Source organism: Dipodomys ordii, unplaced genomic scaffold (genome assembly GCF_000151885.1).
Source record: "Dipodomys ordii isolate 6190 unplaced genomic scaffold, Dord_2.0 Scaffold30, whole genome shotgun sequence".
Classification (NCBI taxonomy): Eukaryota; Metazoa; Chordata; class Mammalia; order Rodentia; family Heteromyidae; genus Dipodomys; species Dipodomys ordii.
This window is the reverse complement of record NW_012267246.1, coordinates 2,159,126-2,180,426: the sequence shown is the minus strand read 5'-3', so window position 1 is coordinate 2,180,426 and position 21,301 is coordinate 2,159,126. Positions and strand designations below refer to the sequence as shown.

Sequence of the window (21,301 nt, the reverse complement as noted above, 5' to 3'; positions counted from 1 at the left end):
GTCAGGTATTGTAATATAATTATATAATGTATAATGCATAACATTATATATATATTCCACTATATTAATCTATATATTCCATTCTTTAATAGGTACCATTGTAGTAATATAATAATATAGTTATATAAATGCTATGTAATATAGACTAAATAGTAATATACAATATATAAAATATACATTACACTATAGTTTTATATAGTATTTCATTCCATAATACGTATCTATTTCATAATAATAATATAATATATAATATGTATACTATATAATACTGTATAATATAAAACAATAATTCCAATATAGCTGGGAGCTGGTGGCTCACGCTTGTAATCCTAACTACTCAGGAGGTTGAGATCTAAGGATGACGATTCAAAACCAGACTGGGCAGGGAAGTCTGTGAAACTTTTATCTCCTCTTAATCACCAGAAAACCAGAAGTGGCACTGTGGCTCAAGTGGTAGAGTGCTAGCCTTGAGCTGAAGAGCTGAGGGACAGTGCCTAGGCCCAGAGTTCAAGCCCCACAACAACAACAACAACAAAAAACAAAAGTGATTGGGGAAATGTGAAAAGAAGATTGAACACACACACACACACACACACACACACACACATGCTCACACACACAGTCTCAGTTATATAATTATCTGTTGGTTGCTCAGGCTAATTGCTTTTCGTTTATTTCTTTAAAAGTACAGGTATCATTTAACTGTCATCCTTGCTTTGAGAATGAAGACATATTTAGAGATTTAGGTGCAATGATGTAAACATTTTATATCACCACAGTGCAATGACAACCAGGAACTAGGTTGCTAAAATTTAACCTATGAGTCTTTGAACTTCATGCCTCCTTTTCTGTTCTGGGATCTTGTGCAAAATGTAGCACTGTGTTTGTTGATATTTCCCATGAATCTCCTCTGAGAGTCACATCTCAGCCTGTCATAACCTTGACATTATAATTTCCTCCCCGCCCTTGAATTTCCTAAAAGCCCTACAATAACAAACATGTGCTTGCTCTTTAGATATATGCACCTCAGATCCTTTCTATGTTTATGTTTGTTTATTTTTTAGGTTTAGTGACCACATATAACAGAAGACATGTGAGTTTGTCCTTCTGAACCTGGCTTACTTCACTTAACATGATGAGCTTCAGTTCCACACATTTCCCTGCAAACAACATAATGTTATTTTTCTTTATGGCTGAATAATATCCTCTTTTGTATGTATGTGTGTGTATATTTATTTATTTATTCATTCATTCATTTATATTTGTCAGTTGCATGGCATTGTGACCATTTCCATGCCTTGACTAGTGTTGCAGGAAATGTGGGCATGCAAGTGTCTGTGCTGTATGTAGACTTACATTCCTTTAGACAAATGCCCAGGAGTGGTATTGTTGGCTGGTATGGTTCTACGTTTAGTTTTTGAGGACTCTCCATACTGATTCCCACCGTGGCTATACTGTTCACAGTCCTGCCATGGGCATGGACAAGCCTTCTGATTCCCCCCTGCACCTGCTCTGGCATTTGTTGTTCTTTGTGTTCTTATGATATGAGCCCAGATGGGAGCTTTAGCTGGCACTGCTGCCTGCCCTATACCAGACCAACAGAATCAGATTTCGTAGCAGGGCTGTGTGGGGGCATGGTGTGTGTGTGGGGTGAAGGGTGTGGGGGGCTTCACAGGAGTATACTTCAAAGTTCCTCAGGTCATTCTACTTGCAGGGTGAGCTGAAAACCACTCTAAACTCTTCATGGTGCTCCCTCACCTTTTCTCTCTGCCCCTCACTAGCTTTTCTCCATTTTTTAAATTCAGCTGCTTCTGTCCCCCTTTTCAAAGGTCAAGTGACTTGTCCAAAGTTCATATAACCAGAGGCGACAGAGTTGGAGCTGGGAATCAAATCAAGTGGACATACCTTACCCACACGCTTGCTCCCTTAGTAACGGATAGGACCCAGAGAGCTCTGTGCTTTTAATAAGAGAGGCAAATCACCTCGAGATCAAAACCAATCGAATGAAAACCAAAGTCCTAGGAATCTAGCCAGAGGAGAATTATCTGCTGATGGCTCTGGGATATAGAGACAGGTGACAGAGGGGAGGACCTGGCTTCTTGCCCTCGTACCCTCTAGTGATTGAAAGGTGGAGAAGTCAGCAGGGTGGTGCTAATAGTAACCAGTCATTCACAGGATTTTAGGAGGGCAGAGTAAAATTTGGTAAGAGATGAACTTCTCCTCTACCATAGCGCCTGCGCAAATGCCATAGCTCCATAAGTCTTGTCTGTGTGAATCTCTTGGAAGCCCTGCTCTGACGTGTACCTGCTCTGTTCTGTGTATCTGGCATGTGTGTTTACTAAACATCCCAGGTGATTTGGAGGTGGGGTGCTTAGTGAGCAACCCTGCTGGGACCTAGTCGGGACACTGGATACAGAGGCCTTTCTGGGCACCTGGAACGCCGACCAGGCTGCATCTCTGCGAATGGCACTGGCAAGGCCGGTTCCCTTGTTCTGGCTTGCATCTGTCAGTGTTTTCCACGGAGCCTGGCCCTTATTTTTGGATCCAAGCTGCAGACTGATCTTTCATTTTTGGCTTCCAGTGTGTTGCTAATGAGCATCTGGCTAGAGTTAACAAATGTGGTAACAGCTTAGCCTTTTCTTTTTCCTCTGATTACTTTTTCTTGCAAGAACCAATAATACCGCCCAGGCTCCCGGAGAGAGGGGGTGAGGCTCGTTCACACCTGCACTCTATAAAAGAGCTTGAAATAGCAAGAAAACTAGGCAAGGGGCGGGGGACAGAGCCTCTCTGGCTGCTGAAGGGCAAGTCCATTCTCATTCGCAGGTAGAGAGCACACACCTACACACACACACACAATTTTTTTAAAGGGCTAAATACTATTTAAGACTTTCTACTACTTGGAGTTTCTATGTAAGTGCTTAGGAAAACAGGAAACTGTGGCCAAATGAGGAAGGAATTCTCAGCTCACCACCCGGAGGCAATGTGTTGTTCTAGATGCCTCTGTGCCAGCTGCTTTCCATACAGAAGTTCTAATCTTTATGGCAACTTGGCAGGATCTGAACATCCCACCTCTTTTCTAGATGGGGAGTCAGGTGGAAGAGCGGTGGCTCACTAGAGCTGCTTGGTGGTGGCTTGTGCACACTCTGGTCTTCCCACAGCAACGTGGCAGTTCTCTCGTTCTCTCCTCTGACCCCGTGCTGTTCCAGGGATTGGGGCGGCCAAGTATTGGCTCTGGACCCCATGACCACCCCCAGCTCCATGGATCTGCCTGTGTTCCTTTCCCACAGAAGCTTCCTTCATGATGGCTGGCCTTCCGTCTCTCTCCCCTCACACTGCCATCTGGGATGAATTTCCCATCATCTTACTCATGTCATTCTCTGAAGAACTCTTCTAATAGCTGGGTGGAACTGTTGACACAAGTGAGAGGGACTGTGACGTAATCACATCAGACACCAGCTCTGGGGTGTGAGGACTAAAAGGCCGTTGCTGATTCGTGAAGCAAATTCAAATATCTGCAATATTTCCTTCTACGGTTAATATAGGAAATCACTTTTTTCTTCTTTTGTTTTGGTGAACTCTTAGTACAGTGCCTGGAACAGAGAACTTCTTGATATGTAGGGCATTAAATATTATTTAGAAATTCAAAGAAGGGATAAGAAATGATTTGTGTTTTTGAAATGTGGAAGAATTAAAACAGAAGAAATATATAAGGGATAACTTAGCAAAAACCTATAGATACATAGTTTCTAACCATAGCTCACTCAAACAAACTCACTTTCTATGCTTTTCTGCAGATTTTTTGACTTACCTATAAGGTTTAGCTTATTCATCCATGCTTAATGTATACCAACTGTTAATAATTTCAGTTTTTTAAAAAAGCTGTAATCTCCTTTTCCTAATGGAAAATTGATAGTTGTGTCAAAGGCATGGGAGGACTTCTGTATCCTGCATTGAATCTTCTTTTTAATCAATTAACTACTTCTAACTAAAGAGTAGAGATCTTCCTCTTTCCATAATTATATGTGGAAATGTAACATGTCAGAGAAGGAAATGGGCAAATTACACATCATAAAACCACGTTATTGATACATCTTCTGTCTTAGAAGATTCCATTTAGAACCAAGTAGCTGAAAGGGAGGGCTGAAAGAGGCTGGAAAAGGTAACACCAATCATGATATATTATACTCCTAAATGGATGTGTTGCATGGAAACCACTCTGCACAACCACTTAATGATAATGAGAATACATGTAAAAAAGAAGATGCCATTCAATCTGAAATCCATATAGCCATTCTGCCTCAAGACAACGCATGATAGCAAAAACTTAATTATGATACCAAGGAAGCCTGGAGCAGCTGAGCACAGACTGGGCTGGAGACAGCTTCCCATGCTAAATACCCGGGTTTCTCAGAAAAGCTTTGACCTCAAGGCTACACAATTATCACCACACGGTCTTGATTGTATGGGGCTGGAGTGAAATTTCTGAAATCATGGCATGGAAAACTATCCATAATTTTAGTTAAACCGATATCAGAGAATATAAATGTATTTGCATTTCACCAGTACTTTGGCTTGTTCTTAAACATAGAGTCTACTAACACCTCAGGATGCACTCTGCACCTCCAGAGAGAGTAGGGATCCTGCCGAACAGGTGGGGAGGGTAGTCAGGAAGGGGGAGGGCGATGCAGTGTTTTTTATGAATGGAGTGGATGCGAGAGCAGCAGGAGGAAAAGTGATCCACAGAGAGGAAATGTTCAGTGGACCTACTTATTGCCCGAAGATGATCTTCCTATGACTTTATTGCTTGGGAACGAGTTAATCAAGATGAATCTATTGGTGGTCTTTGGGTTTTCTTTAGCCAAATGTACACTGAGAGAACATTCTGGAGGGAGGTGGGAAGGGTGATCTGGGTGAGCACAGTAGGCTAACACCGGCCTCTGCCATCTGAGGGCAGTGATGGCCTGTATTGTTTCTGCTCCTGACAGTGCTGGGGCTCTGGCTGTGGAAGCAGGGAAGGCAGGGAGGGAGATCCTGGTAACCAGGTGGCTGGTTTCCCTATTGTGACTGGTCAGGAGCTCAGGGACCACCCACTAGGAGACAATCCAGGAAGGTGACAGCACTGTGGGGAGAACAAAGGGTCTGGCTTGCCGCTCTGTCTCATTCCTCAGGAGGGGGTTCTACCTGTCCTCTCCCCATTGCCTTTCTAACTCAAGAAGAGAGTTCAGGTTTACATGGCTTGGGAGAGGTGTGTTCTGAAATTGTTTTTACTCTCCAACAACATATTTTCTTTCAGATACCTGAAGTCATTTCAGACATCTGAAAGTAGATCCGTGGACAGTTAATTAGCTCACCTTGGAGACCTGGATTGCATGGACAATACTGATGGCACCTCCATCCAGCGTGCAGCACTGAGGTCAAAGGGGCTGCCAGCGATGATGCTAGCCAGTGCTTTTGTTTTTGCCAGGCCTTACACTGGGCCAGGCACTGCGATGCATGCTTTATAGAGGTTCCAACCCCCGAATCTCGTGAGCACTCTTGGTCTCAGTTTGTTTTCTGGAGTGTGGTGGGGTCAGGAAGTGAGTCAGGCATGAGTGAATGTGATTCTACAGGCAGACTCCGGTGGTTTCAGTAGTGTATGCGGTGTGCACAGCCTGCTCACCTGATGTTCCTACTACCACAGAGACACTATCAGAGCCAGCAGAGGCACCGCAGAAGATGAATGGCTCTTCTAGAGCCTTCAGGGAAAGCCAAAGTCGTGTTAGAATGTCTCAGTTCTCTCAACAGACTCAACTGAACAGAGCTCAGGAAGACCTTTTCATTGATCACGGGTTATTGTGAAGCGACACATGGAGAGTTATAAATAGAGCAAAGCATCTAAAAAAATGATGAAAATTCCTACATTTTAATCAGGAACCACAGCAAAGTAGAACACACAAAACCATTCCCCTTGCTTTGAGGGAGGCTGGGTAACTGGAAGGACACCGGCCCCAGTCCCTGGTTCCCGGGCTCCAGCATGCCTTCAGGGCTCAGGCTCAGGGACTTTGAGTCCCGTGTCTGGCTTGGCTGCTGATGAGCAAGCAACTAGGTGGGCCCTGCCTGAAGCCATCTGGAGCTGCTAGTCCAAGACTGACATACCAGAACCCCTCTTCCGTAACGCTCACCCAACTGACGTCACCAGCCTTGTGTTTTCTAATTATTTTCTGCACAGTGTGCACATCCGGCCTCATTTGCTTAACCTCAGCAGAAAGCAGCGCGTCCCGAGCCACTGGGAAAATACAAGTTGACAGACTGGCAACACTCTCTCCTTTCTACAGCCCGTCCCCAGCTCCCGGGGAAGGGAGGTTTGAAGTCCTGAACCTCTCCCTGGGCTCTGACCCCAGAGGTTCCCGCTTCCTCCATGGGGTCTGGGGCGGGGGGAGGGGGGGTAATCCATGGGCCACAATCACCTGAGAACAGATGCACAGCACACCGGGGACTCTGGTGCGCCTGAGTGGAGGATGGAGTACTTTTAAATATCTCCCTGTATGAAATGGATGAACCTGGAGAAACATATCAAGTAAGTTGGGCTCCCAGAGGCAAAAGGCACAAATGTCCTCTCCTCTGGAGAAGTTAGATCTGAAATCTAAACACATATATGAAGGCATGAACCAGTCACCATCACACATGCACAATCAGATGGCTGAGGTGTGGTTCACACTGCGGGGGGGGGTAGGGGGGAGGTGGGTAGGGGGGGAACTGAGGGGGAGGGGCACCCCCACTGGGGTAGCTCTGGACAACATGAAGGCTGAAGGTGACCGTGACATCACACTGAAGGCTGTAAGTCCTCGCAGGGTCTTTATTTTGACTGAAGACTTTATACTATTCCTTCAAAATTCTCTCCTTGGTGTTTTCTCCTTCATTTTATGAGTACTATTAACCTGCAAAACTCCTAGTGGCCGTAAATGACTGTAGTAAAAAGTCACTTAGTGGAAATAAAAAAAAAAAGGTTTGAAAAAATGAGCGTCAGACACCTCCTGGTGTGGGTCAACACTACAGGGCACCCATCCCAGGAAGGTGGATGGGGTCCTGGCACCCATCCCAGGAGGGTGGGTAGGGTCAAAGTGAGGTGCATTGGCTGGGTGGAGCCAGTGGCAACTTCTCAGGTGCTCATAGAGAGCTGGAAGGCTGCCTGAAGTCCAGCTGGGACTGGGCTGCCAGGTACCATAAGCTACTCTTTGTTTTCCCTCAACAGGGGTCCCTGAGTATTGTCCCCATGTTCAAGTAAAATACAAAACACAGTTAAAAGCCAAACAGGTATGCCTTTTGAAGATAAGCCTCATGTGTCCTTCTCTTAGCAGAGGTGATGGAGAGCATGCCACCCTCTCCATACAGTCTCCAGGTTAGCAGAGGTGATGGAGAACGCCCCCCTCTTCACGCCATCCCCCAGGGTTAGCTGGAGAGCGATAGACACAGAGGCTGCCTGTCCCTGTGACGAGAGATCCTAGCTGTGCCACACTGGCCAAGAACTGACACCAGGCCCACCCTAGACACTGCAACTCCCAAGGGTAAACTTCAATGTAAAAGTGCTGTGAGCCGGGCACCGGTGGCTCACGCCTGTCATCCTAGCTACTCAGGAGGCTGAGATCTGAGGATCGCGGTTCAAAGCCAGCTGGGGACAGGAAGTGAGACTCTTATCTCCCATGAACCATCAGAAAACTGGAAGTGGAGGTGTGGCTCAGGGGGGTAGAGCAAGCACTAGCCTTGAGCAAACGAGCTCAGGAGCAGTGCCCAGACCCTGGGTTCAAGCCCCATGACCATGGGGGGGGGGAGGGGAAAGACACGATGGGGTGGGAATACCAGAAGCCCAAAACAATTAGAACTTAATGCAAAATTGGGTGGCACTGGGCCTTATCCCTCTTCCCAATAGGCATACTGAAAACCTGGGCATCAGCCTCCACATGCTGCCATTTCTTGTGCACCTCAGACTCTTCTCTTCCTCCCATCTACCTGTATTTTCTCTTGTCACTTCCTTCCTTAGCCAGGAAGTCTGGCTGGTTAGATGGTGCAGCTCACCATTGAGAAACAAGGTTCGCTTGCCCCAGTCTCTGCTCCGCTGTCTTAGGATGCCTGCCTTTGGCTTGTCACCTTCAACCAAGATGGAGGAGCTGTGTTGGGTAAAATCACTGACTGCCAGGACTGACACCCTGATGAACTTCCCCCATAATGCCCATCCACCTCAGGTCACCAGTCTTATGTTCTAATTATCCCCCCACGCCCCCAGTGTGCTGTGAGCACACACAGCCTGTTCACCTGCTCACCTCTACCTCAGCAGGAAGCAGCATGTCCTGGTCACTGGGAAAATAGAAGCTGACATCTGTCAATGCGCTCTACTTCCTACGGCCATCCCCAGCTCCCCGTGCATGGAGGATTGCTGTCCTGACTCCCTTGCTCTCCTGCCACCAGAGGATCCCACATCCTCTGTTGGGGGGGTGTGTGCCTCTCCCCTGCCCTGCCTCCCCACGGACTGTTGACAGCTCTGGGGATGAACTCTGCATTGTCCACACGTATCTCTGCTGAGTTTTAAACATCCTCTGTCAATAAAACACTTGCTCTCAAGTTCTCCTGTCAGAGGCTGCTTCAAAGGCTCCATAAACGAAGGCAGCCTACTGTTCCAGGCACGTCTCCCATCTCTGGACCCCACCCTTTGCCCTTCCTCCGGGACCTCATTCCACCAGTAACTCCTAGCCTCTTACTCAATGCTTTTTTTTAAAAAAAATTTTATTTTGTGAACTCAGTTTGCACTCAGGGTCTATTATTTGCCAGACAAACACTATACTGCTGCGTGATGACCCTACACCATTACTATCTCAGGTAGGGTGTCTCCTTCCCTTCCCTTTCCTACCCTTTTCTCCTCTCTCCTCCCCTCTCCTCCCCTCCTCTCTCTTCTCTTGCCTGGACCTACCTGGACTATGAGTCTCCTACTTTGCACCTCCTGCATAGTTGGGATGATAGGCATGAGCTGCCATGCCCAGCTCTTTTCGCTGAGGTAGAGTTCTGTGAGCTTTTGTCTGGGTTAGACTTAAACCATGGTCCTCTCCGTCTTAGTCTCCCAAGCCATGTTGATTACAGGTGTGAGCCGCTGTACTGCTCCTGGGCCTTGTTTGGCCTTTAAATCCGATTTGCTCTTGATTTCATAATTCATTTTACATCCCAATTCCACTTTTTCCCCATAGTTACCTGAATTTTCTTTGCTCATTTTTTTTCTATTTCCCGTGTATCTTTGTCTTTTCTTTTAAAGAATATAATTAGAAACTCGTATGTCATCTATGGTAGCTTTTCCCTGAGCTGTTATTTTATGCCTTAAAAGCATTTCCATGTTAATCTTCATCACCTGATTTTGTCAATTTGCTCAAATCACCTTTACTTCAGACCCTAACAAGCATTCTGCATTGGCTCTGCGCATGCTCACAGGCGTGGCACCCTGGGCTCCTAGTGGCCTGGTCCTAAGCTGTCACCTTTGATCTCCTGTAAAAGTGAGACGCTTTTAGTCACCAAGTCCAGCTCCCTGCCTCAGTTTCCAGTCCCCCCCCCCCCACCACTGGGGCTGGAATGAGCCTTCTAAAAGGCAGCTGGCCAACAGAAATGTTCCTACAGCTTCCATGCCTGAGCAGAAGAAATCAGGCCCTGGCTTGGGGGCGTGGCCTTGTTTCTGTCTGTGGTCTGAGCTGTCTCTCATCATTTTCTATCTCCCATGGCTCCCACTCATGGTCTTGCTAATTCAGGTTCCCACACTCCTCTTGAATTTAGTTATCAATTCATTGAAGAAATAATTGAGAAAGGATTGAGGCCTCTCTACTCCCTCACAGCCCTGCCAGAAGGAGCCGTACAGGATGGCGACAGAGAATTTCCTGCAGCTGCCGACGGGCAGCCACGGTCCAGGACAGGACCCAAGGGCCTCACTGCAAGGTGCAATGGAGAAGAGAACCCACAGGAAGCCCCTGGCCCGCACTTTACGAAAGCATCGATCCAGCCTAGACCTGCGCGGGAGCCAGAAATCCAACACAAAGAAACACCTGTGATTTTATTCCCTTCAGCTGACAGATTCCTACGTACAGCTCAACACCTGGCCACTTCCACCAGCTTATCTCTGCAAAGAGTAGTTATATCCTTGGTTCTGTGACTGTCTTGTACCTCCACCTCCCTGCTGCGTCACTCCCACACTGGCTGCTCCAAGGCTCTGTGCTTGGCCGCAGGCTCCCTCCCCTGCGTATGCTCTGGGTCCCCTCCAGAAAGCCCTGCTGCAGGGAGCTGTTGAATGTACTTCCACAGTCCCTCAGGGTTCTCCCATCATTCGTCCATTCTTCCATTTCATAAATGAACATTGATCGACTGTCTTCTCGGTCTAGACATGCGCTCTAACAGGAAACAAAACCGGCCTCAGAAAGCCAATACTGAATAATGCAGGGAGCATGTAGCCCAAGCAGGGCTCCAGCCTGGGAGCCAGGGCCCTCTGGGCTCTGTGAGGCAGGCAGGCACCCCAGTGTCCCTCCTCCCATGTCCCCAGCACAGAATCGCCCCACCTTTGTGCCGCCCCCTCAGGCAGGAGTGAATGGGAGAGCATGGTGGACTCTGGGATTTTCAGGACATTGAATATGGTGAACTGACTAGCCTTAGGCTACAGAGAAGGCTGGGAGAATTTTCATTTTTAACCTCTGCTACTGTGGACAGAGTGACGGCTCTGATGAGCTGAAGTAAGAAGCGAAGGTTTCCAGGGCACAGGGATCTTTTTTCCTCGCAGCTCTTCATGGTGGTCACCTGTCTGTGTGAGCTAGCTTTGCCTCCCTTGCTTTATATAAGCATTCTTTACATTTCTCATGAGCATTCCCTTTCCTCGCTCCCAGAATGCCAGTTTGGGTGGGGTAAAGCCATCTCTCGCTTGGAGTAGCTCTTGACTGTAGTCCTTCATGGATGGCTCCGGGAAGGGACATGAAGCCCCTGCAGCTTCTTCCCTAGCAGGTTCTGTGAGTAAGGGGGTGTGGCTGGGGTTACTGGTCATTCTGACAGCAAAGCTGCCAGCAATTCTGAAGAAGTGTTTTACCCATGAAATCCCCACTGAAAATCCTATTTTGCAAAAAGTAAAAGTCCTTCTTATGTTTGCACCATGGTATTTGCTTATTAAGCTTTCCATGAAAAGTGACAAGCCTGAAATTCTCTTGTTGCATGTTTAATATTCATGCGCCACTTAAATCCTGCAGGTATTTTGGTCTTCAGATAGCTCACTCTGTTTGCATTATGCAGAGAAACTGTTCAAATCTTTAGGGGAAGAAATTGCACCATTAGAATGGCCTCTCAAGTGTCTGGATGCACTTTGTAAACACTCATCTCTATTGTTATAACAGGAGGTAAGGTGGCTGGTTTACAGTAGCCTTAGCAACAGAAACGGGAAAGATGGGATGCCATTAGAAATAATACCTTCATGTTAAATATTTAAGACCTGTTCTCCTAGCACAAGAACACTAGAAGGCAGGTCTCACAGGAAGGACAGTTGTCCTGGACCTGTCCCCATATGCCTGTCCTTTGTATCCAGATGACCTCACGACCGCTGTGGGGTCATCCTGGATGTTCCCAGGCTGAAGTTCCAGCCTGGAACCCCCCCTCCCCCAGCACACCTCGTGTTCTTTAGCTGTCAGGAGATGGAAGCCCTCAGCCGACAGTGCTCCTGCGTGCTCTTCACTGCATTTCTTCCAAGCTTCCAGCTCGGCGGTACCCAGGCTCATGCCAGGAACCTAGGCATCTTCCTCTGCCCCTGAGGACATCTCAGGGTGTCAGTCCTGAACAATCAATCACCGCTTGCCTCTGTGCCTTCCACGCCGCCAGTCACCCTGTCTGGTCACAACCCATCCCCGCTGATGTCACCTTCATGTCACTGCCTAAACACGACTCTGACACACTCGATCACACCCTGCTCCCATCCAAGGCTCCCGGGGCTTCTTCACAAGCAGAAGCAGGAGGTTTACAACTCCTTTTCTGGCACAGGGTACCCACCCACAGCTGGTGGCACAATGCCCTGTAGAGAAATGCATTCTCAACCCAGGGGAAGAGGTGGAGGAACGTCAGTGGCATGTTCAAGCACAAGCACTCGGCCTGGGACTCTGATCATGGGTCATAGGTCCAGACAGATGACTCTGAAAAATCTATGGGGACCCTTACATGACAAGAAGTTTCTAGAAGTTGGTGGGAGGAAGATAAACAGGCAGAACAAAGGGGATCCAGGTGGCAGGACTATACTTCTATGTGTGATGTTGTCACCAATACACGCATCAACTCCCTGAACACATAAAGCAGCACGAACACATGCCGACACAAAGGTGAACCCTGGCCCAGGGAGTTGGGGCGGTGTAGGACAGAGAGTGGGAGATTGCTTCCTTCTTAGCTGTGTTATACCATGAAGCTTCTGCAAAAAAATATAGTCTGGTGTTAGGGAAAAGCTGGGGAGAGCTAAAGTAGCTGCTTTGCTGGAAACTGAACGAGGAGGGAGGAGGAATGGATGATGCTTGGCTCTGCCTCAACCTCTCAGCCTTTCCCAAGATCGGATCTTGGAGCTTGGTATGCGGCTAAGAGCTAGATGCCTCTGCTAGGCAAACCAGGGTCCTGGCCTAGGCCGGCTTACTCCAGCCTCACCGAACTCTGGGCACTGGCTCCACCCTATGCTCATGATAAGCCCCCCAGCCCACCCCATGGGGTCTCCCTCCCTCCTTCCTGGCTCTCCAGAGTGTTCCTCTCCTTCTGCCCCTGACTCCTTCCTGCCAGTCTCGGCCCAGCTGTGCCTAGCTGTGGGTCTCTCCTAAGGTCCCCAGGAGCCTTTCCCCACCTGGCTTCCCTGTGCTCTCTTACAGAAGTTAGGTACCGCCTGCAGTACCACTCAGTTCATCACCCCACGAGTGAACAGAGTGGCTGCTCCCTGTCTCATCTCAGCATTCTCCCAGAACCAGCGCAAAGTCTCCTGCACACATGTGTCCTTAGTAGTGAAGGCACACACAAATCCCACTCTCCCTTCCCACGGAGAGGAGGAAATGACTGGGGCTCAACTCTGGGGTGTTTCTCTCCCTGCCAGTTTCTTTGACTGCGCAGGTTGCTTGTAGCAGGCCCTGAGCATTCACAGCAACCTGGCTATGGCCACACACACATGGGGCTGGCTGCTTCCCCTGCTCCCTTGGTACAGCTGCATTTCTTCAGAAATATAATCAGCTCACTCTCAAATTATTTCACCTTTCTGCACCTGCTTGCAGAGACAACTTGGCAGGGTAAGGCTCTCCTAGCTGCTCTTTCTCTGGTATCAAAGAACACCCGAACTGTTAGCTTTTATTATGACCTTCAAAGTATTTACAACTGTGCGATCTTGACTGCTGCAGGGTTCATTTATTTATTTATGTATTTGTTTATTGATGCTGTTCCTAGGGCGGGGACTCAAAACCTAGTTGCTGTCCCGAGCTTATTTTGCTCAAGCCTACCACCAAAGCCACAGCTCCAGTCTGGCTTTATTTACTCATTTATTTATGGTGTTTTATTGGAGATAAGATTCTCTCAGACTTTCCTGCCTGGGCTGACTTTGTACCTTGATTCTCAGATCTTAGCTTCCTGAATAGCTAAGCTGACAGGCACAAGACCCCAGTGGCAGGGTTGCTTGGGAGTTTTTATTTTCATTTTGATGAATATTATTTTATATGATCAAAAGTGCAGAGGCCTTGCACAATGTGTGAGTTTTAATTGCTAATTTCTGACGCCTTCATTGAACTTGGGTCATGACTGCACTGACACCCAATCCAGGGGCAGCCAGTCCAGTGTCACCTGCTTCCAACAGCTGGGGTCTACGGAACATGCAGAATTACCTAAGACAGGTGCATGGCTCTCTCTGGGTGTTCAGTCTCCACTGCCTCACCCAGGCTGCTCAGAGGAGCTCTCCAAGGTGCCTTTTTAGGCTGTCAAGCTTTGTTCCCTGTTCTCAATGAAGGCCTTGCTCCTCCAGCTTTTCACGAAGCATCTTATCACGAGTATTCAGGCTCTCAGAGAAACAGGCAGCTTAAATAAGAGCTAGTTGTTTCAGAATCAAGTCTGCTTCAGAGTTCACAAAAACACCCACACAGCATACAAACCTTGGCTTTCAAAAAGAAACAAACAAAACAAACAACCAAGCTGCAGTCTTTGGAGACTCTTTCACCCACAGAATTCCGCAGGCCTTGGAATTTGCTGTAGTCATAGAGGCTTTTGATTGATTGACTCAGAATCAACCCAAAGATGGCTAGCCAATAATTTTTCCACTATATTTCTTACTTTATGTTTTTATCAATGCATGCTGTCTTTTCATTTTCTTTCAGCAATAAATAGCAAATGATTACACATTGTTTAAAAAAAAAAAAGAAAACGAAAGAAGAACCACAACTCAGGGTCAGGTTATTCCCTGCTAATGAATCTCAAGGGGTTTTCAAATAAGAACAGAACCATGAATGAAATGGGAGTGAAATTGTCCTGGACTCACAGTGAGCCCTGAGTCATGGGGGGAAGAGTCTGACAGTTGTCAATGTCATGAGATAGCTCTCCCACACACACCGGCTTTGAACCTCACTTCCTCTCTTTGATCCCCACCTCCTCTCTTGGAACATTCTGTCTCCTGTTGGTGGTCACTCTCAGGCACTGTGCTCGCTGTGGGGTTCGGTGACGCTGAAGATGGCCCTTTCTTGTACCCTACCTGCAGGTACCCCACCTGCCAGTTCCTCGACCTCCCCTTCTCTGCCCCTCATCTTCAGTACAGCCTGCGTCACAGACGCCCACAGACACACTTCGACTTGTCACTGCCAGTCACCCAACCTCCCCCATCATCACATCAGACATCTCCCTTCCAGCATCCCTTCTCCCTCCTCCCTCTCTCCCCCCGCCACCACCTCCCGCCCCGCGCCCACCTCCAGCCCTCTGGGATGGATCCTTTATTGATCCTAACCACTTCTTACCAGCTCTCGCGTTCTCGTTTTAGCTCCTGACTCCACTCTTTATATTTCTCCCTCCTCAGGGAAATTCCAAAGGCCATCGCCATACTAACTGCCTTATAGAAACTCTCAACTTTGTCTCCCTCTCCTTCTTCTTGAAACCTCTCCCGAGGCCGCGTAGCTGATCAGGGCTGGAGAAGACGGGATGGTCTCCCTTCACACGTATTGTCACGAGTCATAAGTGGTCCAGGCTGCCACAGGGCACACTCCCTGGGCCATTCAGCCTCTGCTCCCCTCTTCAGACGTCCAATACCACAGTGCTTCCGCACCATAGCTGCTGACCTCATCTCTGATTTCCAGTGAGAGTACAGCAGCAACAGGACAGCTCAACAAGGACCCTGTGTGGTCACCGCCACCCTCCGTCCCCACTGGCTTTGTTCAAAACCATGGCACTGCCATCTGCCTTGCTGCCTTCTCCTGTACCCTGGAGAAATCACCCCAGATAGTCACCTTTTTCCTTCTTGAAAAGATTCCCCCTCCATCAGCATATACATGTGAAGTTGCTTTGACACGTGGAGGGAACTTCTCTGAGCACCCGGCCTGCTCAGGGCTCTCTGTTGCTCTGCTCTTCTCAAGTGATCATCAGAAGAGCTGCCTCGAGCTTTTCTGTCCATTCTCCCTTGAGCCTATCCAGCTCTGTGCTCTGCTTCTCCACTGAAACCCATCTGCTCAAAGTCCTCAGCGCCTCCACGTTCCTAACCCTGACAGCCAGTTCCGGGCCTGCATCTTCCCAGACTTAACCAGCAGCTGTCAGCAGATGGGTGGCCTCCTCCCTGCTGTTTGGCTGAATCCTCATCATTTTCTCAATTTTTGGCTCACGTTCCTCAGCTTTCCACTCACTTCTATGAGGTCTCATCTTAGTGTGTCATGGTTTAGAAAGCGTCCTTGTGCTAATGGACCCAGAGTTTCTGGATCCAACCAAGATCGCTTCTTTAAAAAAGTCCATTGACTTACTTGACAACCTTTTCTGTTTTCTTAATATATCCAAAAGTCATCTCCCAGTCCCCCTCCTCCCTAAAGCTCTCTTCCCTCCTTCCACATCTCATCCACTAGGTATTCCAACTTCATGTGTCAGCTTATCTGTTTTGATTGTGTGTAAGTAATGTACAGAGGGCTCTCAATTCAGTGTGTCAGCTTGTGAGTACACACATCTCGATCAATGTCACATCCATTTTCTCTTCTGCTCAAACAATTTTAGTGTCACCCTGGACTTTGTTCTCTTTATCTCTCATCTCACATAACGTGCAGGAGGAAATCTGGGTTTCCTGTGTGAAGGGGAGACATCATCTGCCCACTTCTCAGCACATCCTCATCTCCTGCACTGGTTTGGACTCTCTTAGCTGACAGCACAGTCCTGGGCACCTGCGGGGGTGTGGGGGGGAGGTGGTGCTGAATGGCCTAAACCCCGGTGTCTGGAGAATGGCTGAATGCTCTGTGCGCTCGCATGTCTCCTACCCAGACGACACTATTTTGGATTTCTCCTTGCTCTTTCAAAATTGTCATGTCTGTTCACTGTTCTTTAAATATTTGCATTTTCTAGAACAAATAAATTTTTGGTGTGGTGCTGGAGGTGAAACCCAGGGTCTAGCCAATGAAAGGCAAGTACATTACCCCAGGCCCTATGAACAATAATTTGCATTTAATTAATTATATATAGATGTATATAAGTATGTATTTACCTCACTTTACTCCCCCCTAAGAATGTAAGGCAGGATATAAAAAGCACATAACATATATAACAATACCAGAAGTTAGATGGCAGGAACGTGATGGGTGGGCAATCGCAGTGGACTGAGGGAGGGGTGAGTGCGCACATGCCGTCCCTTTTTTTTAAATTTAATTTAATTTGTGAACATACTGTACAGAGGGGTTACAATTACATGGGCAGGATAACGCGTACATTTCTTACCAAGCATTGCAGCCTACTCCTTTGTTTACCCTTCACTTCCCATGCCGTCCCTTTTGCTCAGTGAGGTGCAAAGCCCCTCCTCCAAACCCCTCTGTGCACCATGAACGCCATGGCTCCTCTGTCCAGAGAGGCAGAGGGCTGTGTGGACAGACAAAGGGAGTGTAGGGGAGGGAATTGCACTGGTGCTGGCCAGGAATTCTCCTCACCTCAGGCGGCTCCCTCCCCTGCCCCACACCTCTTCCTGGCCCTTCCTCACCCTCCCACCTTCCAGACCACCTCTACGCCACACCCAAGTACTTACCAAGACCCAAGCAAGAAACTCTGAGGCCTGATTTCCCAAGATTCCTAGAAAAAAAACAAAGCAACACACGGTTATTTTCTCCACTTGAAACTACACCCATGTCTCTGACCATCCCCCCTTGAAGAGAGCACACCCAGACAGAGCCTCTGGCTGTGGGGAGGGTCTTTCCTCCCTAGTCATTTCATCACTAGGAAGCAAAAAAGGTGCTGACTAAGCACAGAGTTCAAGGTCTCCCATCAAACTCAGCTTTCCAATCCCACATTGTCTCTCATTAATGTACTTATGCACTCATCCATCTATCCATCCATCCATCCATCCATTCATCATCCATCATTCATCCATTCATCCATCCATCAATCTATCCATCCATCCAGCCAGCCATTCATCCATCCACCCATCCATCCTCCATCCATCCATTCATCCATCCATCCACCCATCCATTCAAACATTCATCCATCCATCCATCCATCCATCTATCCATCTATCCATCCATCCAGCCATCCATCCATCCATCCATTCATATATTCCTTGACCTTCTCTCTCCTAGATTGTAAATTCTTTCAGAGCAAGAATCCTTGCTTTCTTTACCATTATTCACCACAGACCCAGGGCTCTCTGCATACCTTTGGCGAATGACTATGGAACCACTTACTATCAAACTGACTTCTAAGATGGCGTATTATTTCCAATGGAAGAACAAATACAAAGTTAACCTGAAGGCTATCTTAACCATTTTCTATTTTTAATACAAGACTACAGAAAATACCACAGGAAAGTTCCATAATCCTTTTTAAAAGAGTCCACTTTTCTTCCTCAACATTTTTGTCCACTCCCAAAAGCTCATTAAGGAAAAGAAATATATGTTTGCTTTCTTAATAGAGATGGGGCCAGGAGCACATATAAGCCTCAGTGGAAATCCAGATGTGATTGTTCTTCTGCCCCCTTTTTTTTGCCTTTTAAATGAGTTGGTTTGATTTCAAGATGAATCAGAATTCAAGAGAAGAACAAAGAGCCGACTCTGGCAGGATTCTAGTCTGGGTTTAGTTTAAATTCACAGCTGAGATAGGAATGGCTGACAAACTAGAGACAACAAGTCACTGTCGGATTTTTTTTTCAGTTGTGGGGCTTTATCTCAAGGCCTGGGCCCTGTCCTTGAGCTGTTTTGCTCAAAGTGAGCGCTCTACCACATTGAGCCACAATGCCACTTCTGGTTTTTGAGTGGCTAATTGGAGATAAGAGTCTCATGGGGACTTTTCTGCCTGGTCTGGCTTTGAACTGTGATCCTCAGTTCTCAGCCTCCTGAGTAGCTAGGATTACATGCGTGAGCCACCGGTGCCTGGTAACTGTAGGATTTTTTTTTAAGCTGTAGGATTTTTTTTAATGTTCATAGACCATTACACAAAACTTCATTCTCATTTTTTTCTGTCTTTTAACAGCTGTCAGATAGAGGATGCCTCAGCCAGGCTGAAATAACTGTAGCATCAGAGAAAAGGGCCTCCCTTGTTCATTGTCCAGGTGTTCTCATAAGAATACAATGTGCCTCTTTGCTTCTAGCTCTCACAGAACAACACACACAAAATTGCCTAGGGGGTACATAGCTCATCTCTCCAGCTGCTTCTTCTCAATAACGTCAGCTTTGGCTTCATTAACACTAGCAATTAATTAGTGCTCACACTTTTGTATCATAGTCTTTCTCTTGCTTATTGCTGCTGTCTATACAGGCATAATTACATAGCACAATCCAACTTATCGCAATGCAAAGAGTTGAAAGGCCTTGGGCACTGACCAACCTCACAGCTAGCTTGGTGGCCTCAGGGAAAATAGCTCCATTTTCCTCGGACCCTGATTGTTTTCTTTAGTAAGGCTGGATGTTGGTGTCTGCACCATCAGTCTTGCACCACTGGTGTGGTGTCAGAATGTGATTGTGTATCTATTACAATGTATATGATACAGTGTATAAGAACTTGTATACATTACAACATAAACAAATACAAGGAGTCATGAGGTTTTGTTGCTTTTCCAATTTGAAGAAAGCAGTTGCATTAAAGTATATGTGGGGAAATATCTTTAATTAGCAAGTGGGAGAAAATGATTGGATTTCTTTCATGAAAATAATTTTCATAAGACATGGTCCTTTTAATAACTTCTCAGAAATCATTAGGCTGTGCAACCAGAAGACCTCTCTTTGTAGTCTAAAAGTCTAGCGATGTTAAAAGACAGGACTCAAGAGCAAAAGCTATCTAACAGAGAATATCCAAAAGCAAGCACATAAAACAAAATTAAAAGGAAACTGAGCAACAGCCATGCAGACATTCAATACAGACGGGTCAGCAGATCTTTAATGAGAGGTCATGGTGTCCCAGGAGATCTAGGTGGGGACACAGAGAGGAACAGGCACAGCTCTGGGCCCACCTGGAGCCTGGAGTCCAGCAAGGGACACAGGAAAGCAGATGACATCAGGTAGAGTGTAAGGTGGGCCCTAGGAAGTGTGGGGGGGTGGGGCTGCCCCAACCGGAGCTTTCATTCACACAGTGGGAGTTTGTAGCAGAGACAGGCTTTCATTCACACAGTGGGTGCTGGTAGCAAAGTCAGGCTTTTATTCACACAGTGGGAGCTTGTAGCAGAGACAAGGTCCTCATATCATTTTAATGTCTTCCGGTGATTCTTAGAAGAGGGAGGAGAGACATGGCACACAAAAAAATCCATGCAAAGCAAGATGGTTTTAAGGCAGAGACAAATAGTCCAGAGACTTTTTTCTAATGAACTAAAAAAGGGCAGGAGTCTGTCAGTGAGTACCCACAGAGAAACAGCTCCGCATCGGGGTATGGGACCTGCCCTATTTTCTCTATGGCAGAGACTTAAGAAGATAATGATCACTCAGCTGTGGTTTCAGAACACTGAACTTGAGAATTGTCAGCAAAAACTAGCTGCCAGGCAAGAAGAACTAAATGGGGCCCATTTTCTTCTCATTGCTATTGCAACACCCGGCATGGTTTTTCTGGAATCAAAGTCTTCGGAAAATAAATAAATATAAAGCAAGTTCAATAGAGACAAATACTGATTGCAGTGGTAATGGGCTCTCTCCCTGAGTCTTAGCTTTCTATACTTTTCAATTCTTCAGTCCCTGTCACTCTTTCTGCAAATAGATTCCTCTTGTCAAGAGAAAGGTTACCAAATTCATCAAGTTATTTTTAAAGAGAGAGGCATTTTTCTGGGCTTGAGAGGCACCTGGGTGTTTCAGTACCTTGCCCATGTTTTGCTCTTTGCAAGCCAGGGCTCCTGACCACGATGGGGCAGCTCACGGTGTAGACGGAAGTGGCAGGAAGAACCACCTCTCACTCAGGGTGCCACATTCTAACCCTGCTTCTGGTGATTCTGGTGGCATCTCTGCATTTCCCCATTTCCATCCACCTCTGCACAGCACCGAATACCGACGTGGCTTGTCCAGCTACTCCATACACTCAGCCTCGGCTGGATGATGACAGCTCACATGCTCCATGCCACCAGTGAGTTGGAAGCGATGCATCTGTGGTTCCTTGGACGGCTGTACCGTCGGTCACACAATGACCAGGTTTACACATCGTGTCGGGCCATTGCACGAGCACTGCAACCTTTCTCTTGCCTAACACTTCGTGATCCGGTGGGACACTTTACACAACTCTGCATGATTTCCCTTATTTTCTTTTCCCCCTTGTTCACACAAGGGAGCGAGGCCACTGTTTCTATGAGCACATCACATTTCCAACTAGACCCAACTCCCCATCCATCTGCCTGAGGATAGCTGAGCACACAGGTTTCCTCCGCTATCTGTGTCACCTGCACCGGGAGCACAGTAGCCCCACATACATTTTTAGTGCCTGCTTTTGTTCACCCCAAAAATAAAAGCTCCTCTTTCCCGGGTGCTCGGCTGCTAATATTAGAAATGAGTGGCACTGTGTGGGGGCCTGGGCACTTGGCTTTGTCAGTCATATTGTGGAAATCCTGCACCTCATAGCTCTGTGCAGGGTTCTCTGGGGATAGTCTGACTTTGGGAGAACTTAAAGATCATGCCTGTGTTGGAGGGAGGCTGTC

General features: G+C 47.2%; 1 protein-coding gene across 3 annotated transcripts in view; it reads right to left on the bottom strand.

The window, feature by feature from the left end:
- Positions 1-21,301, bottom strand: part of Kcnab1 (potassium channel, voltage gated subfamily A regulatory beta subunit 1) — a 212,226-nt gene that overhangs the window by 51,838 nt on the left and 139,087 nt on the right. For all 3 annotated transcript variants that reach the window (XM_013016169.1, XM_013016171.1, XM_013016170.1), the window contains exon 2: positions 17,231-17,274. In XM_013016169.1, coding sequence (XP_012871623.1) covers positions 17,231-17,274 — 44 coding nt within the window. The remainder of the gene's footprint in view (positions 1-17,230; positions 17,275-21,301) is intronic.